Source organism: Thamnophis elegans, chromosome 7, assembly GCF_009769535.1.
Source record: "Thamnophis elegans isolate rThaEle1 chromosome 7, rThaEle1.pri, whole genome shotgun sequence".
Classification (NCBI taxonomy): Eukaryota; Metazoa; Chordata; class Lepidosauria; order Squamata; family Colubridae; genus Thamnophis; species Thamnophis elegans.
Window position 1 is genome coordinate 83927566 of NC_045547.1, and position 25013 is coordinate 83952578.

At 44.1% G+C, this 25013-nt stretch overlaps 1 protein-coding gene across 1 annotated transcript; it reads right to left on the reverse strand.

Annotated features, from left to right (window-relative positions):
- Positions 1-3739: 3739 nt before the first annotated feature.
- PHYH (phytanoyl-CoA 2-hydroxylase) lies at positions 3740-24785 on the reverse strand. The gene is made up of 9 exons (XM_032221462.1): positions 24602-24785; positions 22591-22649; positions 19944-20054; positions 13179-13341; positions 11436-11517; positions 10201-10382; positions 7087-7236; positions 6042-6173; positions 3740-4653 (listed from the first exon to the last, which is right to left on the reverse strand). Exons 1-9 carry the CDS (start codon positions 24680-24682, stop codon positions 4600-4602), a joined length of 1014 nt encoding a protein of 337 aa, XP_032077353.1. The 5' UTR covers positions 24683-24785; the 3' UTR covers positions 3740-4599.
- Between the last annotated feature and the right edge of the window lie 228 nt (positions 24786-25013).

A 25013-nucleotide genomic window follows, 5' to 3' on the forward strand; every position in this document is an offset into this window, starting at 1 on the left:
GTGCTACTGTGACAAAATGTCCCAGGTGTTTCTTGGGGGAACACTTGATGTTCTGCACGTGAGAATGAGTTCGAATCACCTGAAAGTCCCTTTCCTTCGACGTTGCAGCTCACGAAAGCTGGTTCCTTTTAATAGGAGAGGAGAGAAGAGTTGGAAGGGACCTTGGAGGTCTTCTAGTCCAACTCCCTGCCTAGGCAGAAAACCCTACACTGCTTCAGACAAATGGATATCCAACATCTTCTTTAAAACTTCCAGTGTTGGGGCATTCACAACTTCTGGAGGCAAGTTGTTCCACCGATTAATTGTTCTGACTGTCAGGAAATTTCTCCTTAGTTCTAGGTTGCTTCCCTCCTTGATTAGTTTCCACCCATTGCTTCTTGTTCTACATTCAGATGTCTTGGAGAATAGCTTGACTCCCTCTTCTTTGTGGCAACCCCTGAGATATTGGAAGACTGCTATCCTGTCTCTGGCCACTCCAGCAGCCAAATCAGAGGAGGAGGGAGAGAGGGGGGGGGAGGGAGGGAGAGGGAGACGGAGCCTGGGCTGTCCGTCAGCCCTCAGATGGCAAGTCAACAACCCCAAGGTTCGGCTGGTGGCTGATGAGGAAGAAGAGAAACAGGTGGGTCCTGTGCCTGGTGCACATATGCGCAGAAGGGAGAGGAGAGCGGTGGAAATCTATGGGCCGGTCCTCGGGACGGAAGAGCCACTACTGCTAGTGAAGCCTCACCTTCACTCTGGGGATCAAAGGCAGGGGGCAGAGATGAACAGATGTGGCAGACAACTATTCATCTCCCTGCCGGACAGACATCTTAGCCGTTGGTGAGAGAGAAACTTTTTTTTTCCGTTGTAAATGTGTTTTTATTTTCCATTTTCATTTCGTACAGTCACATATATACTGTGCATAACCAGGGCCATATAACATTAAACAATAAACACAGCCATTCCTCTTGTCAATAATACCCCCCAAAAATAGAAACCCAATGTACCTCTTCGACCTTCCATACATCCTTTCTTTCGCCCCCGCCCAACTTTCCATCTTCCCTCCATCATTCCCCTCTACCCTACTTCCCCTCCCCCTCTACCCCCTCTCTCTCCCGGTACACCCCCTCCCTTCCTTCTCACCCTCCCTCCAATCCTCTCTCCCACCCTCTCTACCCCTCTTTCTTCTATCCCTCTACTCCTCCCTTCGGTGTATTTCTACTATCTATTAATATATTCAGCTTGTCCTCTTTTTACAGTGAAATTAAAGAGCAACAGTATACAAGTGCAGTCACATTACTTTAAAATCTAGCACATACTATATATCCCCCCTCCCCCCCTAAGACCCCACCTCCCTTCCCCCCCCCCGACTTCCCAGAGCCCGTAAACGGTATAGGTTTTTAACAAATACAGTCTAAAATATATTAAGACAAAGGAAATAAAAAAAAGAAGTTAATAACATCTCTGCATTAAACTCAGCTTCTTCCTGTTGCACTAACTTTAAACAGTTTAAATCATTTCTGATCTTAAGCATAGGCTAACTGGAATTTCTTGGTCCCGTATTTATTGTGTATATAGTCAATCCATTTTTTCCAGTCTCGTTTGTATCTCTCGTTTGAGTGATCTTTAAGATATGCCGATATTTTAGCCATCTCGGCTAAGTTTGTGACTTTCAATGTCCATTCTTGAGTTGTAGGCAAGTCTTCCTTCTTCCAGTATTGCGCCACCAAGAGTCTTGCTGCCGTTATTAGGTGCAGTGAGAGAGAAACTTTTTGCCGGGGCTGCTGGAACTCCGAATAAAGGAATCTTTGAGTTCACTTCAGAGGGTTTTTCATGATTGGGGAGCTGGGTCAGAACCATGGACTCCCCCAGCGAGTTTGACATGGTCAAAGTAAGCCAGATGTAGCCTTGTGGTTTTAGCTTGTAGCAATGTGTCTGGTTTCATTCAACTGAACATTTCCCTGTTGGTCACTCCACCCGTCCATGGTATGTGCAACCATTTATGCACCAATTCTTCTTTGCTCGGCCTTTCCTAATGTCCCAACTTTCACCCCCGTGGAAGGAAGTATTGCTCCAACTAGCCTGTTTCGTTTATTTAGATCACTATCCCTGCTTTTCCAGACCTTCTTCACGTTAAGCATCGCAGTGAGGCCTAAGATCATTTATAGGTGGCACAAAAAAGTTGTCTGAGCCGATATTTTTTCCCTGCGTAAAATTAGCCTGGTGCTTCGTGTGCCTACAGCTTGTTTTCTTCCAGCAAAAGAAACAAGACACCGCATGAATAATTCTTCTGAATTAATACACAAAAGCTCGCCGTGCACACCCCTACGAGTAAGAAACGGCTCCTTGTCTCGCACAGGATCAGATCATCCCAGTCCCTGCCGCATGTAAAAAACGGCTTGGCAATTTTAACACAAGAGAGAAGCTGGTTAAATAAACGTGTTTCCACCATCCAGCCGTCAGGAATTAATAATGGAACTCTTGAAGAAGTCAAAAGATGTCAGGCAATTCCTTCGGGATACTCCTGATTTCTTTAGAAACACGTAACTGCGAAGAGTCAGGGATTTCAGCTGCGTTGTCATTATTATTATTTTTCTAAGTGGTTCGAAGTCTCATTTTCTTTCATTCTCAATGGCTAGTATGTTATCGGTGCCTGATGTATTAATTTTTTTTAAATAAATTCTACCGTGTAATCTGTAATAGTTGGAATTCTTTCAGTAATACTTTGGACAGAAAGCTTTTCAACTTTTGGCAGACCACTGCCACCTGTACAGTGCAAGCTATTGCATCTTGTAAAATGCTATATTAGCTTGATTTTGTTTATCTCAAAGTTTCAAAGTTTATCTCTTGTGAGATTGATTTCTCTCTCAAGGAGGATGGGGATAAACGACTGATCTCCGTTTCACCAATTTTCAATGCTACTCGGTCGCAAGATGGGCACAATCAAAATCTAGCCCTCAGCCTGGTTAGCTTAACTTCGAACGATGTTCAAAATCCTGTGGAAATTCCAGATAGCCTATGCTTAAGATTAGGAATAATTTAAACTGCTTAAAGTTTGTGCAACAGCAAGAAGCTGAGTTCAAGGCAGAGATGTTATTGACTTTCTTTTTTTTTAAATTTCCTTTGTTTTAATATATTTTAGACTGTGTTTGTTAAAAAGCTACACCGTGTATGGGCTCTGGGAAGTCCGGGGGGGGGGAGGTGGGGTCTTAGGGGGAGGGGGGATATATAGTATGTGCTAGATTTTAAAGTAACACGATTGCACTTGTATACTGTTGCTCTTTAATTCCAGTGTAAAAATAGGACAAGCTGAATATATTAATAGATAGTAGAAATACACCGAAGGGAGGAGTAGAGGGATAGAAGAAAGAGGGGTAGAGAGGGTGGGAGAGAGGATGGGAGGGAGGGTGAGAAGGAAGGGAGGGAGTGTACTGGGAGAGAGTAGTGGCAGAGGGGGTGGGAAGTAGGGTAGAGGGGAATGATGGAGGGAAGATGGAAAGTTGGAGGGGGGCGAAAGAAAGGGTGTATGGAGGGTTGAAGAGGTACATTGGGTTTCTATTTTGGGGGGTATTGTTGACAAGAGGAATGGCTGTGTTTATTGTTTAATGTTATATGGCCCCGGTTCTGTACAGTATATGTGTGACTGTACGAAAATGAAAATGGAAAATAAAACTATCTACAGAATCCTGTGGCTATCCAATAGATTGACTCAATGATACCTTTTGTTTATTTATTTGTAAGAAAAGTAAGATTATTCAAAACAGGGAAACCATGTTTGTTCTTTATTGTTTTATTTTGGCATCGCATTTATATCTCTTCACTGCTTACGGCAAGATTTTCCCTGCTCCTCCTCTTAAAAGTCTCCCTGGGAAGAAATATTTCAGAAACTTTATCTGAAGAGGAACAAGACAGCTGTTTTTCTTCCAATGTAAGAAAAAGCGCATATACAGAAACTGGAAATCTGCTTTTTCAATCATTGCTTGATTCTTCTTCTACCTTTTGCAATCCATGGTATTCTTCGCGAATAAAACAGATCATTCCAACTCTTGAAAACCAGAAAAACTATCTAAAGCTCTGCACTCTGGTGAAAATCTATAATAAATGTTTGCGATTAAAGTAAAGATTTTCCTTCAAAGAAAAATCTAAAACCTAGCTCCAATTCTGATTAAATTTGTTTAAAGAGGCCTTGAGGTTTTTCCAAATGCTGCAAAAATTTAATTTATTTAAATTACTTACATATATCAGTTACAGTTGTTAAAATATATAATTCTATGCACGTATAGTTAAAAGTCCATTTGAGCTCAGCTAAAGGTTTCATTATTAAACAAGACTAGGACACCAATTTAAATCCTTACAATAGAAGTAAAAACTGGTGTAGAATTGCAGCTTAAATTCTAAACTTTTTTTTTCCTCAGAAATAAATTTCACTCTATTAATTGTAACTAACAATTTATGTGATTAGAATTTCAGCCTTGAATAGATTTCCACATACAGACAACCTTCAAAGTGCTTTGAGATTACTACTAATTGCACAGCTTTTCCCAAAAAAAAGGAAGAAAAAATAAATGCTGAATTATCCGACGTTTCTTCGCTGACTGGAGAATGGATCTGAACAGTGTTTTACAGATTTTTTCTCTCTCCTTTCACAAGTCGACACCGTATCATAGATATTAACTGAGAAACAAAACAGGAATATTGAGATTAATCTTGATTCACACGTGAAGGTATAAATGGGTTAAGTTTAGTTAATGCCATTAATGTTCATTTAAAAAAACAAGATTTTTTTCCCGTTCGGAACACAATGCAGGTGTCAAGATACCGAGGATTTAATAGCTGCCAGCTGATGAAAGGTTGTAAGCTGTAATTTGTAAGTCGATGCAATGTAAGGCAAGGCTGATGCAATGAGGTGTCTATATATATAGGTGGCCATTAGAGGGCGTCTCTCTCTCTCTCTCTCTCTCATCGTGTATCTCATTTCTCTCCTTGTGTCCGTAGCTGAGTGTAAGGGATTTATCTTCCATGTATATGTCTGTATGTATTTGTATATAAACCACTATTAATTGTCTAAAGGCTCTGTGTGCTGTGTTGTGCTCCTGGATTTATCTCATAGTAATAGTCACGCTGCCAAAACTCTGACAGCAGGTAGTCCTCGACTTACAACAGTTCATTTAGTGACCATACGAAGTGACCGCTTTTTGTTGGAAAAAAGCGACTTAGGGATGTTTTTTCACCCTTACGACTGTTGTAAGCCTCATTGTGATCAAAATTCAGATTTTTGGCAACTGACTCGTATTTATGACGGTCACAGTGTTCTCCCCGGGGGGAAATGTGTGTGTCACGTGATCCCCTTTTGCGACCTTCTGCCAAGCAAAGTCAGTGGGGGAAGCCAGGTTCACTTAATGACGGCAAGTGATTTCCTTATCAGCTGTGGCCAGAAAGGTGATAAAATCAGGCAAAGGTCATAAAATCAGAGAAGAAATACCAATAAGCAGACAAGCTCGGAATCAAATGGTCTTCCCATATAAACAACTTCTACTTCTACTGAAATGGTATTCCTTACATGTATTTTTGGGAGTATAAGACGCACCTTTCTCCCCAAAAAAGAGTGAAAATCTGGGTGCGTCTTATATACTGAATACAGCATTTTGAAACCCCCCCCCTTTGCAAAAATGGCCATGCATAGCCTTTAAGAGGCTTCCAGAGTGCTCCTGGGGGCTGGGGAGGGCAGAAATGAGCAATAACCGGGCCTTTTTTGTTCAATTTTTTTTTGGGGGGGGCAGCCCCTAGGAGCACTCTAAGAGCCTCCCAAAGGTCTCCATGCCCCCCCCTTTAAAAAAAAAACAAGGCATGCACAGAGTTGGGGAGCCTTACAGAGTATAGAAATTTTTTTTTTTAATTACTTCTTCAAAATCTTAGTGCTTCTTATACTCCGGAGCATCTTATAGTCTGAAAAATACGGTACTTCTAAACTATGGAGAATGATTTAACACCTTATCAGAGAAGCCCAGGGCCTTCTGAACAGGGTGTTTTCTTTTTAAAAGAAAAAGAAAGAAAATATTTACTTTCATTGATGTATTTGTTATACCATACTTCTCCCTTGCAATCTCTTGCAGTTCCTTCTCTATAAACTCCTGGCTGGTCGCTTTCACATCAATATAGTAGCAGTCGCTACTGGCGTAATGGCAAGAAATAGCCTGCATTAAAAGAGAGAGGGAGGGAGAGAAAGAGAGGGCGAGGAGGAGGGAGGGAGAGAGGAAGAGAAAGAAAGAGAGGGGGGAGAGAGGAAGAGAGGGGGAAGAGAGAAAGCAAGGGAGGGAGAGAAAGAGAGAGGAGGAAAGGGAGAGAGAGGAGGAGAGGAAGGAGGAGAGAGAGAAATAGAGGAACAGAGAGGAGGGAGGAAAAGAGAGGGGGGAGAGGGAGAGGAAGGAGGAGAGAGGAAGAAGGAGATAAAGAGGGAGAGAGAAATAGAGGAAGAGAGAGAAAGAGAGGGAGGAGAGGGAGGGAGGGAGAGAGGTGGAGAGAGAGAAATAGAGGAAGGGAGGGAGGGAGAGGGGGGAAGAGAGAGGCGGAAAGAGAGGGGGAGAGAGAAAGAGAGGCAGAGAGAGGGAGGGAGAGGGAGAAGAAGAGGGAGAGAGAGGCAGAGAGAGAGAAATAGAGGAAGGACGAGAGAGGAAGAAGGAGGGGGAGAGAGAAAGAGGAAGAGAGAGAAAGAGAGAGAGGAGAGGGAGGGAGAGGCGGAGAGAGAGGGGGAGAGAGAAAGAGGAAGAGAGAGGGAGGGGGAGAGGGAGAAGAAGGGGGAGAGAGAGGCAGAAAGAGAGGAAGAGAGGAAGGAGGAGAGAGGAAGGAGGGGGAGATAGAGAGGGAGAGAGTAATAGAGGAAGAGAGAGAAAGAGAGAGGGGGGAGGGAGGGAAAGAGACAGAGAGAAGTTACACCATGTTTTCGTCATAACTCTGAAACGCTCCATGGCCCCGGGCGAAGCCTTATTAGCCAAAACCCTTCAGGGAGAGGCCCAAATGTTCAGGGAACACCCAGAGATTCCTGGATTTGAACCCAAGCAGGAAAGATCTCAGGGGACCTTCGGACACCCAGCTGATCGTCTAGATTACCTTCCGAAATCCTTCTGTCCGGTTTCTTCCGGAGCCGTGGATAATCAAGGGGTGGAAGAAAACGGTGTCTCCTTTCTCCATGGGGAGGTGGACTCTGGGGAGATTCTTGTCGTAGTCATAGATCCCATGGTACAACTTGTTTATGCCACCCTGGGGGGAAAAAAAACAATGTACTGTGTTTCCCCAAAAATAAGACAGGGTCTTATTTTCTTTTGACCCCCGAAGTAAACACTTGGCCTTATTTTCCAAGAGGTCTTATTATTTTTGGGGTGCAGGAGGCAGCGAGCGGGGTCACTTCAGGTCTGCTGCCGTGTTGCAATAGTTTCGGGGAGGGCTTATTTTAGCGCATGCGCTGAAAAGCCGGATTGGACTTATTATTCAGGGAAATACGGTAGAAATTTCCTTCTAAGCTTCCTGAGAGACACAAAACAGGCCGAATTCAGGAGAATATTTATCGTTCAGTCTTGACACGAGGAGTCTGTGGTGTTCCCTGAACTTGGTGCAGTTGTAAAGGTAGACACACAGTTGTGCTGCTACAAAGGTCGTAAGAGTGAAAAATGGCCATGAGTCCCTTTTTCCGTTGCCTTTGGAGCTTCTACATGGGGCTGCCCCTGAAAAGTGTTCGGAGACTACAGTTGGTCCAGAATGCAGCCGTGCGAGCGATATCGGATGTACCTAGATACACCCACGTCACACCTATCCTCCGCGAGCTGCACTAGCTTCCTATCGGTCTCCGAACGCGCTTCAAGGTGCTGGTCATCACCTTTAAAGCCCTACATGGCTTAGGACCCGGATATCTGCGAGACCGCCTCCTGCCACATACCTCCCAACGTCCGATAAGATCTCACAGGTTGGCCCTTCTCCGGTTCCGTCGACCGGACAATGCCGGCTGGCGACCCCTCGGGGGAGGGCCTTCTCTGTAGCTGCTCTGGCCCTGTGGAACGATCTACCCGTAGAGATCCGGACCCTTCCCACTCTCTCGGCCTTCCGAAAAGCCACTAAAACTTGGCTATTCCGGCAGGCCTGGGGCTGTTGACCTCACGAATGAGGTCCGGCCCCATCAAGATTGAGTGTATGGTGTGTTGTTGTTAAATTTGTTTCCTCTCTCCCTATTTTTAACTTTTTATCTTTTAGTCTTGTTTTTGTAAGCCGCCCGGAGTCCTACGGGATTGGGTGGCATATAAATTTATTAAATTACAATTACAATTAATTCAAAGGGTGTTGTGGCTGCCAGTGGCCAGCGGAGCTGGCAGCAGAGTCAGACAGTGAGGAAGTTGGGGAGGAACCTGGGCCAGTCCTGGGGTGGCTGAGGGAAGCTTCAAAGAAGCTTTGAAGAACATCCTGAAATGGTTCTCGGAGGTTGTCTCCTACGCTGTCTTTCCTGTCTAATGGGACCAGGGGTGGGTTTCAGGCGGTTCGCGGCGGTCCCTGCGAACCGGTTGATCGGCGAACCCGGAAGTAAGTAACGCCGGGAACGCCGAAGGGCCCACCCGCCCACCCGCGTTTCTTACCCGGTTTTGACGAGTTCTGCGCTTCTACGCATGCGCAGGACGCATGCAGCGCCTGCGCGATCCTCCAGGAGCAGCTGGAGCATCGCACAGACGCTAGTACGCATGCGTGCACTGCGCGCGTGCACGAGGACGCCGCCGGCCCCGTTCCAACCGAACCGGTTGGAACTGGGCGAGAAACCCACCCCTGAATGGGATACTTCACATTCCTCCTTTCCAGGCCGGGCTTCCCACTCGCTCCCCGTGGATTTTGTTTGAACTCACACACCGTGTTTTGGAGAAGGAAAGACAGACGACCTCTTGGGCACATGCATCAGTTGGTGTGCCAACCTTGGCAACTTTGAGATAAGTGAACTTCAACTCCCAGAATCCTCCCAGCCGGTGTGAATTCTGGGAGTTGACATCCACACGCGTTACAATTGCCAAGTTGAGAGAGACACTGAAATAGAGGGTCACTATTTCACTATTAAAAAATAAAACAAAACTATATACAGTTAAATGCTTAACTAATATGGGGAAAATGTTATGATATACGATATAATTACATAAATAAAGGAGAATGATAATAAACTATATACATGGAGGATGGAATTTTTGGTATGAAATATTACGGATGTTTAGCTAAAACAGGATATGAGGATTTGATGTTAGTGGAGGATTTTATAAAGTAAATGAAATGCTAGCATGTGGTTATGGATTAAATTTTTGGCATAGTTAAGGATGAAGGATGTTTAAACAACTGTAGTCAACTAAAAGTGGAGCTATGATGATGTCAATATGGTAAACATTTGAGTTAAGATATTTGAATTAATATGAATTAATGGAAGAGATGCACAAAAACTTGTAACCAGCTGATATACTTTTTTATAATATATACTTGTGTTTTGTTTTTTCTTTTTTCTTTTTTTCTTTTTTTCTTTTTTTCCCCCCTGCCTTGTTTTCTGTCTTTTTTGTGTTTTGATTTTTTCTTTTCCCACTGGTGTGGGCATGTGTTGTTTATGTAACAAAAAAATAAATAATAATAATAATAATTTAAAAAAAAATAGAGGGTGTACGTAAGAACTCTCGACTTACAAGTGTTCATTTAAGTGACCGTTTGTTCTGACCTAGGGTTCCTTAGGAGGCAAGAAGCAAAGTCTTGGTCCCTGCAAAACCCTCTTTTAGTTACACGACTGTGAATTCCTTTCATTCCCAGTCAGCAAAGCTTAGCAGACAGTCTTTCCGAGGAGTGTTTATCCACACGAACCTTATCTCGTCTGGAGAGCTGCCAGATAACTAGTTTCCACACGCAGGGAGAGGCAAAACGTGTCACAGAGCCTCTTATATTCACAAACAGAACTTTCCACTCTTGAACCGATAGAAGGAACTAATTGTTTCCTGCAAAAGCCCCCTCCTCATTCACTCCTCTTTTGTTTCCAATGGGAGGGACCAATCACCTCTAAGGTGTGGCTTTACCCGTAAGTCGACCCTGCTTTCTTAGTTATTCTTGTCTTCTGGCAGCTCTGCGCATGCTCACACTGGGAACAGGCTCCAGCTGTTCCTCTGCCTCACTGCTGCCTAGCTCCCTCTCTGCCTCCGACGCATGTCATGCCTCTCCATCACTTACCTCCCAATCCGGGTACTTGTGCTCCTTTAGGGAGCCCTTGTGAGTCCCCGGCAACACAACCAAGCATCCGTTTCTCTGGTCCACCTTTTCCATCGCGGTCCAGGCACAAACGATTCGGTCCGCAGGCCGGTAGGGGAAATAATGAAGGTCCTGATGCAGAGGATGGCGCGAAGTTTTCTTTCCTGGAAAGGAGGAGAATCTCAGAAAAAGGGATTCACGCTGGTAATCAGGGAGAATGATTTGTAGCTCAGGGTTGAAATGAAGGGGCCCTGGGGCTCCCTGAGCTGGGTGGTTTTCTTGCAGACGTCTCATGACCCAACTAGGTAACATCATCAGTGCTAGAAGGGAGAGGGATTTGCAGAGAGGAGGAGGAGGAGGATTGTGAGGTTCCTTGGTGCTCTCTGAGCTTGGCGGTTTTCTTGCACACACTTCGTGACCCAACTAGGGAGCATCATCAGTACTAGAAGGGAGTGGGGTTTGCAGGAAGGAGGAGGAGGAGGAGAAGGAGGAGGGGGAGGAGGAGGAGGAGGAGGAAGAGGAGGAGGAAAAGGAAGAGGAGGAGGAGGAAGAGGAGGAGGAGGAAGAGGAGGAGGAGGAAGAGGAGAAGGAGGAGGAAGAGGAGGAGGAGGAGGAGGAGGAGGAAGAGGAGGAGGAGGAAGAGGAGAAGGAGGAGGAGGAGGAGGAAGAGGAGGAGGAGGAAGAGGAAGAGGAGGAGGAGGAGGAAGAGGAGAAGGAGGAGGAAGAAGAAGAAGAGGAGGAGGAGGACCGTAGGGTTCTTGGTGCTCTCTGAGCTTAGTGATTTTCTTGCAGACGTCTCATGACCCATCTAGTTACCATCATCAGTGCTAGGAAGGGAGTGCAGTTTGCAGGGAGGAAGAGGAAGGTGATGATGAGGAAGAGGAGGATTGTGTGGTCCTTGATGCTCTCTGAGGTTGGAGGTTTTCTTGCAGACGTTTCATGACCCAACTAGGTAACATCATCACTGCTAAGGAAAGAGTGGGATTTGCAGAGAGGAGGAGGAGGAGATAGGAGGAGGAAGAGGAGGAGGACTAGAAGACCTCTAAGGTCTCTTCCAGCTTCTATTCCGACTGACTGATTGTTTATCCGCTGTGGAATCTGCCCTTGTTCGTGTCCAAAAGGGAAAATGCAGATTTCCTCCCTCCCAACTCCAAGGAACATCTGTGAACAGGTGTAACCCTGTCAGTTCTTTTTCAGGGTTTATTTCTGCATCTCACCTGTGTCGGGAGGTTTATTGATCAGCATGGTGTGCATAGCCATGATGTCTGGCCCTGTGAAGCACTCGACGTATTTTACAATCTAAAGGAGGGTGAGAAAAAACAATTCAGAAAAGAAGAGATATTTAAACCCTCCACAAATCCTTACAATGGTGTGATTAAAAACAAAAAAGCAGTAAGAAAATCGCCAGTGGTAATGGTTGGTAAAGGTATTTATCAATCATTGATTGGTAGTTTATCATATCTGAGTAATTGGTCAAGGCCCGACATAGCATATAATGTAAATCAATTAGCCAGGTTTAATGCTGAACCTACTGAAAGGCACTGGCAAGCTGCTAAGAGGATATTAAGATATCTTAAGCAAACGATGCATTATGCACCACCACGGCGCTTCATCCCCACTTCGCTTTTACGGCAGCCTGACTTAAAGTGGGGATACATCCAAGGTTAGGAAAAAAAATGGCAAAGCAACCCAGAAGATCTAAAGCCAGAAATTTTTTAGTTAGGTGTCATGCCAAAAAACAATAATAAAGGCAGGAGCAAAATGCTACCGGTTCTGACCCATTTGCTAGAACCGGTAGCAAAAAATGCTAAGGTTCGCCAGTAGTTAAAAAAGCTTTAAAAAGTGGGGGGGAAAAGATTCTGTGACACTCACCTGTGCTGCACAATCGTCGGAAACTTTTTCACTTTTTAAAGAGTTTTTTTTACTATCAGTTCCGGCGAATAGGTAGCAAAAAATACTTTAAAAACTGGAAAAAAAGGTTCCAACAATCGTGCGGCAGAGGTGAGTTTCACGGAACTTCTTTTCCCCCCCCACTTTTTAAAGCTTTTTTTAAACTACCGGTTCCGGCGAATAGGTAGCAAAAAAAATACTTTAAAAAGTGAATAAAAGTTGGCCATGCCCACCGAGTCACATGACTCTCCCGCCAAGCCACGCCCATAGAACCAGTGGCAAAAAAAAAAAAATTAGATTTCACCAGTGAATAAAGGGATTGCATGTTTAATACGACACGTGCCAACAGCAGCAAGAATTGCATTTCCACAACAGATGAAAATATAATTAGAAAAATATTAGATTGAGTGAAGATGGATAGATTGACATTCAAAATAAAAGACAAGAAAGAAACAGAGTATTTTTATAACTCGGGATTTGTTTTATCCGTGGTTGGATAAAAGAGGGAGAAATTAGAAAAGATTATCGATATGTATAAGTAAATGACGATGAAAGATTATTAGTATATATTGTTACTACTATTATTATTAGTCGTACTATTATTATTTTGCATAAGCAAATTGACTCAGACAATACACTGTTCATTAAGCATTTATGCATATCAAGGAAAAAAAAAACGTATAAATATATATTTTTTTAAAGTGTGAGGATATCGAAGTGCAGAGTTCCAAAAACAAATTATTGCTAAAATTTTGATAAAAGCAATTTAAAATGGAATTGGATCAAATACAATTTAAAATGAAATTTGGAATAAAACACAACTTAAAATGAAATTTGGAATAAAATAAAATATTTCAAAATACAGATAAAATATGATAAAGTAATGTTTCGGTGTCACCCCTGCCATCTACCCCAATCGGTACCCACACATGCCGATCACAATCGAAGCGTTTTGCTTAAGCACTGTGGGCTGTGTTGAATGTCATTTGCTTCAGAAGGTAAATTGTTTTGAGATGGGGAGAGAGAGGTTTATGCAAAGTTTCAGGATTTCGCAGTAGTCCTGCTTTCACCTGAGGTAAGGTGCAGTATCTGAACAGCTCTTCGCTCAAGATGAAATCCTGCAATTTTGAAACGGTATTCTCGTCGGCTGCAGACTTGGAGATGGTGACGTCTTTCATGATGGCTATTCCAGGTACCTTCACTTCATTTCGGCATATCTTGACAAACTCCTCCCTGGAAACAGGGTTAAAAGAAAGAAAAGGGGAAAGGATTTTAAATTGGCATCCAGAATGCTTCTAAACGCATCCACCTTTGCATCCATTCCGCCTTAAGACTTTACACTGGGAGTCAAAAAGCAATTCTCCCAGGATATTGGGAGGCTAAATCGCACAATGAACAGGAAAAAGGAGCAAGGTACCCTATTTTTCGGAGTATAAGACGCACCTTTTTCCCACCTAAAAGAGGGTGAAAACTTGGGTGCGTCTGATACACTGAATGTAGCCCCACCCACCCACCCGCCCCAATCCTTTGGCCTCTGCCTCCCAGCAATTTACCTCCTTGCAGCAAACGGAGGCTGCAATAGGCTATAGCAATCCCCGCAGCCTGAAACAGCTGATGATCGGGAGGCCCCTACTGAAATTGAAAGTGAAACTGGCTGTTTGCTGCAAGGAGGCAAATGGCTGGGAGGCAGAGACAGATATTTTTTTTCTTGTGCTAATCAGGCTGTTTGCTGCAAGGAGGTAAGTCTATAACTATAAATGCCTACAGAATGTTCGAATGATTAGACTTATTTTTTAAAGACTGCTTTAAAGGCGGCTGCGGACTAAAGGGACATCGTCGCCATTCCTCCCGCCTCGGTTCTCGGCTCCTTCTTCCCGGCGTCCCCTCCCCTCACCAATGGGAGACTGAGACCGGCCCAGCCACCTCTCAGGGCACTGCCACACCGGCGCTAGGGTGCTCCATTCTCCCCCCTTCCTTCGTCAAGCACAGCCGTCCGATCCGCCCGATGCCTCTCGTGTTGCAATTGGCTGGGCGCCTTCTGTCCTTGTGCTGGTGCTCCTGTCAGGTAGCCCCTCCCTTTTGCAAGGCAGCGCCCACTGCCGCCGCTGCTCCCCTGGCTCCAAACACTGGCACGCAGGTGTCTTGGTTCCTAAGACCATTGGAAATATCTCTTTTCCAATGGTCTTAGGCGACCCCTGTGAAAGGGTCGTTCTAAGGTAGAATAAAATATGAATTAAAATATAAGAATGAAGACGTGGCATAAAAGGGACAGTTAGAAGTCTGCTTTAAAGGGACAGGGAAATGTCATCAGCAAGATGTTCTAACCAACGTCCCTATGTCAAAAGTCCAAACCACAAGGTTCAGATAAAGTTCGTTAATGACATGTAGTGCATACCTGTAACAAAAGGAGAAGTTAGACCCTCATCTACTTATAAGGCTTTCCCCCCAAAATAACCAATAAGAAATGAGTTAAGTGTTTCCGTGTTGCGCTGCTTTTGAGAATGTATAAGAACGCCTGCTTTGATCATGAAAGTTGTTCAGAATTTGCAATGTTAGCGATTTTGCTAGCTTTCTGAACCTGGCAGCCAAATAAACTTTTCCTGTATCCTGAGAAGTCTAAAGCCTGCCATTTTCTGCAACAATTCTGGCGACCGCGGCAGGACGGAACGGACCGACCGGTGCCCCATCGAGGCCATCTCACCCATCTTCAGGCACCGATGGAGACTTTTCTCGGGCAGAGTGCTGACGACCTCTCTTGGGCATCCGGAGGACACCACCGATCCAAGAATCTGACAAGGATCAGGACAATAAAAATTACCCTGGCTGAGAAAGAAGACGCCTGCAGGCACCTCGGCTCTTACAACTGGACTGTGTTGCAAAAAGCTGGCCACATTGCAGGCCACGGCTCTCCTAATGGAGGAAGCTAATAAATTAACTTTCGCACAGCCTACCACTATCTATACCAGCCACGCAATTCAAGGAATTTTAGAAACGAAGGGACATTTATGGTTAACAAACCCTAGAATTTACAAATATCAGGCACTCCTGACTCAAAATCCACAAGTGATCTTGAAGCAAATAAATGCCCTAAACCCTGACACCCTTTTGTCAATGCTGGGACCCTAAATTGAGCATAATTGTATGCGAACCATTGAGAGTCAGTTCTCATGGAACTTAACGGACGTGGCGTTGAAATCTGTAAACTATAACTTGTTCACTGACGGATCAAGCTTCATTACTATGGGAGATGTGGAGATACTGCTGGCTATGCGGCAGTCTCTCTTGACCGAGTCTTTGAGAGCGGGCCTCTCCCAAAAGGCACTAGTGGCCAGGTAGCAGAATTATGGGCTTTAATCCGTGCATTAGAGAGGACAAAGGATGAAAGAGTAAATATATGGACTGACTCTAAATACGCCTCTCTCAATTTCCATGTTCATGCGGCTGTCTACAGAGAAAGAGGTCTTTTAACGGCCTCTGGGAAGGAAATCAAACACCCCTTCCTAATTGAAAGGCTAATAGCTGCAGTGAAAACGCCAAAGAAAGTCTCTGTTATGTAACCCTCCAAACCGTATATAATCCTTACCCTCTCCCTGATGTGGTGAATCTATAGGCCAAAGGGAACTGTGTAAAAGGAAATCTTGTGTAAGCGATAATTATGAGTTGTTTGTAGCTTCGTCTGCTGTTGGCAAAAGGCATGCTAAGTGATAACTTCCTGACTATTAACTCCCCGTGTTGCGAAAATACCCAAGAAACGCCCTTAGCTCTTGAAGGAGGATCCGAGGATGTCAAAAATCCCGGAGAACGAAACCCCATTACAGGGTGGGGAACTGGTCCACCCCCGTCAGCGGCGCATTATTTATGCTTGGGGACGAAACCGCAAGCCAATTCCAACACTTCCAGCCAACTATTTGGCAATCCCTGTAAGAAAAAGAGCAAAGCCCAAGGAAAACAGACCCCTGCAACAGTTAAATCAAGGGGATTACATGTTAAGGGTGTTGGAATTAGCACAAAGCTTAATCAATCAGTCTGACCCTGCCTTGGGTCAGAAATTCTGGTTGTGTTTGTCCGCCGGACCCTCATCATGCAGTGCCAGTGGAGTCAGAACTCTGGGAAAAGACCAGAGCTACGATAGTCTTTGACAAGGGAGGTAGATGGGGAGCTAGAACGGCAGAAGCCCAGCTACATGGCGAAAAGACTGGGGATGAGCCGTCTCCCCATCGTTGGGCCCATAGCAGTTGGTGTAGAAATTATAGGGTCACCCTCCTTGTGCATCAATAGCAATAGCAATAGCAGTTAGACGTATATACCGCTTCATAGGGCTTTCAGCCCCCTCTAAGCGGTTTACAGAGTCAGCATATCGCCCCCAACAACAATCCGGGTCCTCATTTTACCCACTTCGGAAGGATGGAAGGCTGAGTCAACCTTGAGCCGGTGAGATTTGAACCGCCGAACTGCAGCTTAGCAGTCAGCTGAAGTAGCTGCAGTACTGCACTCTAACCACTGTGCCACCTCGGCTCTAACTATCAAACGACATCAGGAGCCTGGCATTCCTGTGGGGTCCCTATCAGAGGAACAATGCCCATCTGAGATGTATCTTGCCCCCAGGAAAACCCTTGTAGGCGTAAAATTGACTCGCAGCATGTCTCCCTCTGCTCACAAGCTCTTCCAACAGAAAGTCACTTTCTCGCTCCCTCCTCCTATTGTTTTTAACCGATGGGAGGGGAATCTGGCCACTGGAAGCTGCCCAAGGCCATTCCAACCACTCTGACTGCCCATTTGGCTCTCAATACAGTCCACTACGGGAGTCTGTGTTTACTTCCCCCCTGGAAACGCCAGTTCCCAATATCTCTTTGAAGGGCCAATCCTCAGGAATAAGCTAATGGACCCTAATCAAGAAGTTCCATTACAGCCTCTGACTGGTACTTTCCTAGCAGGAACTTTACAAGTCTGGACTAATGAAAGGAACCTCCGAGTCCATGCCTTCTCCATGAACATCGGCGTATGTATAGGAGAAAATTGAGTTTTGACCTCAAGACTGGATTATTGTAACGCGCTCTACATGGGGCTGCCCTTGAAGAGTGTTCGAAGACTCCAATTAGTCCAGAATGCAGCTGCGCGAGCGATTGTGGTTGCACCAAGGTACACCCACATTACACCTATCCTCCGCGAGCTGCACTGGCTACCTATTAGTCTCCGAATCCGTTTCAAGGTGCTGGTCGCTACCTATAAAGCCCTACATGGCATCGGACCTGGGTACCTGAGAGACCGCCTCCTGCTGATTACCTCGCTCAGACCAATTAGATCGCACAGGTTGGGTCTCCTCCGGATTCCATCTGCCAGCCAATGTCGGCTGGCGACTCTGGGGGAGAACCTTCTCCGTTGCAGCTCCGGCCCTCTGGAACGAGCTCCCTGTTGAGATCCGGATCCTTACTACCCTCCCGGCCTTCCGCAAAGCCACCAAGTCCTGGCTGTTCCAGCAGGCTGGGGGGAGCTGAGAAGCATCTACCTCCACGGAAATTGAGAATGTTGGTTTTGTTTTTAATATGTTGTCTTTGTCTCGTTCCCCCCTTTCCCTTGTCTTTTGTGAGCCGCCCAGAGTCCTCCGGGAGTGGGCGGCATACAAGACAAATAAATAAATAAATAAATAAATAAATAGTTTTCTTACTATGTGGGAGAAATGCCTATCTGTGCTTGCCCACTAATTGGACTGGCACATGCACCCTAGTACACTTCCTCCCCAAAATGGGGGTGGTAAGTGGGGAACAGGCCCTCCCTGTACCCCTCATGGGGCCTGTCCAGAAAAGAGTGCCACTCCTATTTCCGCTATTAGCAATCTTAGCAATAGGGACAGCAATTGGAACTGGTGTAGGTGGAATGACCCATTCCCTTACACAGTTCAGGCAGGTGTCGGAAGAATTCCAAGAAAGCCTGAACCAAATTGCTGGTACCTTGGTTGAAGTACAGGACCAAATAGATTCCTTAGCAGCCGTCCTGTTACAGAACCGGCGGGCCATCGATCTTTTAACTGCTGAAAAGGGTGGGCTATGTGTATTCCTGGGAGAAGATACTGATAGACTATACCTGCCCCGAAAATCAGGTGGCAGAGGATTATTACAAGTGAAGCAAACAGTTGAAGAAGAAAAACATGCAATGGCTGATTATTTAAAAGAAAGTCAAGAACATCTATTAATCGAACTAAAGAACAAAAATCTGCTGAAGGCCCAACAGACGAAACAAGAATACAGAAAAGATGTGATAAAATCAAGAATGGAGAGTTGGCAGAACAAAGCACTGCATGGCCAATTTCTGGAAAAAATAAAAGATAAAGTGGACAGTGAACAAACTTGGTTATGGTTAACAACAGGTACATTAAAGAAAGAAACAGAGTCACTAATCCTGGCTGCGCAAGAACAAGCTATCCGCACAAATGCCATTAAGGCCAAAATCGAAAAATCCTCTGATGATGCCAAATGCAGACTTTGCAAAGAAGCTGATGAAACTGTTGATCACATCCTCAGCTGCTGTAAAAAAATCGTGCAGACTGATTATAAATTGCGGCACAATTCAGTAGCACAAATGATCCATTGGAATTTGTGCAAAAATTATAATATTAAAACAGCAACAAACTGGTGGGAACATCAGCCTGAAAAAGTCACCGAAAATCAGATGGTCAAGATCTTGTGGGATTTCCGTATACAAACGGACAAAATACTGGCGCATAATACACCAGACATCACACTGGTTGAGAAAAATAAGGTCACAATCATAGACATCGCAATACCAGGTGATAGCAGGGTCGCCGAAAAGGAACATGAAAAAATCGCGAAATACCAGGACTTAAAAATCGAAATTCAACGACTATGGCACAAACCAGCAGTGGTAATTCCAGTGGTAATTGGCACACTGGGTGCTATTCCAAAAGCACTGGAATTACATTTAAGACAGTTAAAAATTGACAAAATCACCATCAGTCAAATGCAAAAAGCCGCACTGCTTGGATCTGCACGCATATTACGAAAATACGTTACGACGTCCTAGGCCCCTGGGTGGGGCCCAACTAGTAATCAATGCCCAATCCGGCGAAACAACTGGCCGCTGTGATACAATTGTATGATAATAATAATAACAACAACAACCACATAGAAAATAATAAATTAAACATCCCCCTCAGAATTCCAAAGACAAAAACCAACCTTTTTGCACAACTCCAGATGAGCCAGTTGCAACCACCTTTGGGAGTTACAGAAGCTCCAAGTGCAGTGAGGTAGTTAATTAACTACTCACGTGTCCTAGCTTGCTCAAATAACAGAGTTCAACTGAACTATTTATTTATTTATTTATTTATTTATTATTTATTTATTTATTGGGTTTATTTGTATGCCGCCCTTCTCCAGGAGGGACTCAGAGCGGCGAACAACTCAAAGGGGAAAGGGAACATAAACAACAGTACACATAATTAAAATACACGAACTCTTATAGATTATAGAGCAGGAGTTTCCAAACTTGGCAACTTTAAAACTTGTGGGCTTCAACTCCTAGAATTCCTGGAGTTGAGGATTTCAACCCTCAAAATTCTTGGACTTGTGGACTTCAAGTCCCAGAATTCCTGGACTTATGGACTTCAAACCTCAAAATTCTTGGACTTGTGGACTTCAACTCTCAACATTCTTGGAGTTGTAGACTTCAACTCCCAGAAGTCGTTAGATAGCATGGCCAGCTGAGGAATTCTGGGAGTTGAAGTCCACAAGTCCTCAGACCCCTGTCTTAGAGCAATTCAAGGTGTTGGGTTGAATGATTTTAGCCACATGGGTGAAGGATGCCTGTCTCTGATTTACCTGAAGCGCTCAATGTCTTCATCCGCCACCAGATTTTTGATGACCAGATATCCATTGTCCTCGTAGAAACGTCTTTGCTCTAGAGTTAGGACGTCATTATCCAAGGTGTATCTGTGGGAACATGAAATATTAATTTTTAAATTGATGTGGAACTAAAACTTGCAACCTTGGGGATATTTTACAGAATTAGGCAATAAATACAACATGTCGAGGCCCGCCAGCTGCCCGCTGATCTGGCAACAGACTTGGATGAGGAGGAGGTTGGGGAGGAATTTGGGCCTGTGCTGGAGCCTGGGGAAGGCTCTGGTGGATGGTCAGCATTGGACACAGAGATAGAGGCAGGTATGTCCGACATTTCCCAGCCCGTGGAGATGCACGTATGCGCAGAGCATTTATGAGACATGAACAATGGAGGACAAGGAGTGAACTCGGGAAGCAAATCAAGCTTGGATGCTGCATGGCCCCCCCCTGGCTGGGGAATAAATAGAAAGGGGAGTGGGTGGTCGTAGGTGACAACAGTTCGTATTTCTGAAGATTTTGCTCATTGTCCTAAAGAGAAGGGAAATTAAAGAGGGAGAACCAGAACAGGAAATCCTTGACTTATGACCACAATCAAGCCCAGAATTGATTTGCTAAGTGAGAAATTTGCCAAGTAAATCCCCACCCCCCCAATTTTACCACTTTTCTTGCCATGTTTCTAAGTGAATCACTATAGCTGTTAAATTAGTGTTAGGCAGGCTCCCCATTGGGAGACGAGTGTGTTCAGAGAAGCGTTGTGAGAGCTGTGTTGGAGAACACATAAACCAGCATATAGGGACACTGCAATTTAAATAGGCAGTTAAGCTCAGATCATCTTTAGGTTCCAAATACAATGCATAATGCATTGTTTGCTTAAGATATCTTAATATCCTCTTAGCAGCTTGCCAGTGCCTTTCAGTAGGTTCAGCATTAAACCTGGCTAATTGATTTACACTATATGTTATGTCGGGCCTTGACCAATTATTCAAGATACGATAAGCTACCAATCAACGATTGATAAATACCTTTATCAAACATAGGGCTTTTTACATCATTATGGCTAAATTCCTGACCCATTGGAGTTTTAGCTGATTTACATAGATCCATCCTAAACGTTCTGAGTAGCTAGTTAATCTTCTCGGTTTGTGAGATTTTGTATCCTCCCCTAGTTTTATCTATTTGTAAACCAAGATATTGCCTAATCTCACCGAGATGTTCTATACTGAACTGCGTCCTTAACAGTGTTATAATCCTCATAGCTTCTTGCTCAGTTTTAGTGATTAATGCTATGTTCATCAGGGAACAATAGCAACAATGGAATCACACCATCACTTTCTTTCTTAACCAAACATGGATCAGCCATGCCAGCTTTAAAACCTTAGTTAACTCTTTAACTATACATTGATTTCTGTAGAGATTCTCAGTCGTCCAAGGTCACGGTTGTCCCAAAGAGGCTTTTTTTTTCAGGAGGCAACCGGATGTTCTTCGTTTTGTTTTCTTTTGAAGACGCTTCGCTTCCAAGAAGCTTCTGACATTCCCCACAGTTCTGCTGAGAGTCTTTTCGGGATCAAGACTCATTAGGCAGCTGGGAGTGGTTAGAAGCAAGTTTGGAGATAAAAGGAGGGATGCTGCCACACCCCAGTTGCTGGAGTCAACGTTCCTTTGTGTGTTCCGTGTTGGTAAAACATTGTGTGATTACAAATCGTGATTTATGCCTGTTACACTTGGACAAGTGCTTTGGTGTTTCATGTAAACCTGATCTGTGAAGACTGTGGAAGAACTGCAGCGTTTGTAAGAGCTTTTGTTTTGAATTCTTATCGGAGTTTTGTGTTTATGTTATTTTCTGGGCTTGAAGCCAGTTTGAACTGAAAGCTGATAAAGACAGAAGTCCTTTTAAGTTATTTGCCTGCGTTTGTTAACAAGCCGTGCAAGGGGGGGACAGAACACCCCACCATCCAGTCAGAGCTGAAGAAGCTTCTTGGATGAGAAGTGAAACATCTTCAAAAGAAAATAAATAAAAAGAAAAGTGTAGTTGCCTTCTGAAAAAAAGCACCTTCTGCATGTTACTGTGGCATGAAGTGGCATTTTCTGAAAATGAGAGATATTCATAAATAAACCTCCACCCTGCCTCAACTCTAAACTACTCACCGTGTTTCCCCAAAAATAAGACATATAAGAAAATAAGATTATTTTCTTTTGATCCCTGAAATAAGCACTTGGTCTTATTTTCGGGGAGGTCTTATTATTTTTGAGGTGCAGGAGGCGGGCGAGTGTGGTCACCTCATGGCTGCTGCTGTGTGGCAATATTTTCAGAGAGGGCTTATTTTCAGGGGAGGGATTATTTTAGCACATGCACTCAAAAGCCCAATTGGGCTTATTATCCGGGGAAGTCTTATTTTGAGGAAAACAGGGTAATTACCTTAATACTTCGTGTATTACACTACATCTGCAAGAACACCACCACCAGAAAGACCAGTTTAAGATAAATAATTAACTTCACAAACCAAAATAAAAACTACTGAACCACATACATAAATATACTGCTAAATACTTGAAGAAAGCAAAATGAAGGAAACTTTTAAATGTGTGTTTTCATCCAAGAGTAAACTCAGAGTAAAGTTCTACTTACTGGAACTGCATTGGGCATTCCACAGGAGCAACTGAAGTTGCTGAAGTTGGAACAGGTGTCTTGACATCAAATTAAGAAAAATTTAAAAGCTTGCTTTGATGGCAGATCTTGTGAGAAACACACTCAGAACACATTTATAATCACAGGAGTTTCTCTCATAAAACAGAAATAAATTAAATATAATATAGCGTCTTCCCATTTAAATTACCCTCCTCCCTCTGGAGCAGTGTTTCTCAACCTTGGCAAATTGAAGATGTCTGGATTTTAACTCCCAGAATTCCCCAGCCAGCATTCGCTGGCTGGGGAATTCTGGGAGTTGAAGTCCGGACATCTTCAAGTTGCCAAGTTTGGGAAACACTGCTCTGGAGTTATCTTATAGTTTGAAATGTAAAAGCTTGATGGATAAAGCAGCAGCTGAAAAATGTTCCTCTTTTTTGGCTCAAGTGGGATATTTCCTTCTTAAATAAAGAAATATATGTAGATGATTTAGTATTTAGAGTATTTCTTAGAGGAACTACTGGAAAACGGAGCCAAACTAGTTCAAAAAATAGAAGAATTTGGCAAAGTGGCTGGACTTAAAATAAACAAGACAATAACTAAAAACATTACCAATTAACAGAAAAGAGGGAAAAATGGATATGCAGATAACCAAGAAAGTCAAATACTTGGGAATCTGGCAAAATGCTCATTGATTAAAAAGGATAATTACAATATGATACTTCAGCAAATAAAAATGGATTTGGACAACTGGAAAAAAAACCTACAACTCTCATTAAATATCCACAATTAAAAGGAATATATTACCAAAAATTATATTTCTATTTCAAACATTAGGAAATAATTTTTTTGAAGATTTAAACAAATGAATAACAACATTTATTTGGCTAGGGAAAAAAAACCACAAATAAAATTAAAACTACTACAAGATAGTAGAAACACCAAGTGGTTTTGGACTTCCAGACTGGGAATTATATTATCGAGCAGCAGCGCTGACATAGATAAAAGATTGGATAGATTTAAAAAACAAAAGGATTACGGCAATAGAGGATTACGTCTTGCAATTAGGTTGGCATCCATCCATATGGGAAGGAAAAAACAAAACACATACTTATTTTCAAAGGCACCAAATTACAGACACTTTTACTAACATGTGGAAAATCAAGAACCACTACAATAAAATACTTGTCTGGTATATCAACTATGGGAGCACTAATATACCCAAATAATGCTGGATCTAGACAAAATAGCAAGATACAAAGATATGTTAGTCGACCAAGGAAAATTAAAAACGAAGCAAGAATTGAAAAACCAGGGAATCGATATAGATTGGTGGCCTTATGTGTAAATCCAGCCGAGATACAAAAAAAGATGCAGAAAACGATGATTTCTATACAGAGCAACAAGAACTGGATAAAATGTTACAGGGGACAGAGGAAAAAATGATTAAAAAAAAAACAACCAAACAATTATTTATTGAGATTTAAAATGGAAGAAGAAATAGTAAAAGAAACCATGATAATCTGGGCAAAAAATTTCGGGGATACAACCATAGAATTAGAGGACTGGGAAAATTGGGGGGGGGGATTATAAATTGACAATGTCGGCAGTATACAAAGAAAATGTATACAAAATCTTTATTGTTGGCATTTACCCCCAGCAAGATTAGCAGAAATGTTTCCAAATAGATCAGCAGGATGTTGGAAAAGTAAACAGAAGAGTGAAATATCCACAAGAAAGAACAACTAAGTTCAGAGAGCACCAAGAACCCCCCAGTCCTCCTCCTCCTCCCTGCAAACCCAACTCCCTTCCAGCACCGATGACATAGCCTAGTTGGGTCATGAAAGGTCTCCAGGAAAACAACCAAGCTCAAGAGCGCATCCCGGAGTCTTCCCCCACCCGGCTGAGCTTTCCCCTCCAGGCTGCCCGCTCCAATTGGCGGCCTTTGCCGGGGCCCAAGCGGGGCCAAGTCCCGGGGAAAGGTGACCCCAGAGGTTGAGAAAGAGAAGGATACGAATCCTGCGTGGGGGCTCAAATGCCGGAGCAAGATGCCCAGCCGAAGAGGCGCGCTGCGTTGCTTCCCGAGGCTCTCCATGGCGCGCGTCCTTGGCGAACCAGCTGCTTCTTCCGCTCAGCCCCGCCGCTTCGGCTCTCGGAGGCTGCTGCTCGGGCTCGGCTACAGCCGGGAAGGGGCGGAGAAGGCGGGCGGGCCAGCCCAGTTGCTCGCGGGCGACGTCGGCGACCAGGGGCGTCCCCAGTGGCCGCCCTTCCCCGCGCGTAGAGGAGCGAAGCGAAGGGCAGAGGAGAAGGGCTTTTGCCAAGGAGCCCCGTTGCCCTGGGCGGAGAAGGCGCCGCGCAGGAAGGGCTTTGGATCTTAGGGTTGAGGAGGGTTGGATCTGGGGATCCGGATTTACCGCTTGTTGCTT

Bases quoted from the DNA above. Each gene is read 5' to 3' on its own strand.
- PHYH (XM_032221462.1), bottom strand. From the start codon at position 24,682: ATGGAGAGCCTCGGGAAGCAACGCAGCGCGCCTCTTCGGCTGGGCATC. The intron at 22,650-24,601 runs GTATCCTTCTCT...TTTGATGTCAAG, and splicing joins TGAGCCCCCACGCAGGATTC to ACACCTGTTCCAACTTCAGC. The intron at 7,237-10,200 runs GTAAGTGATGGA...TTTTCCCCCCAG, and splicing joins ACAAGTACCCGGATTGGGAG to GGTGGCATAAACAAGTTGTA.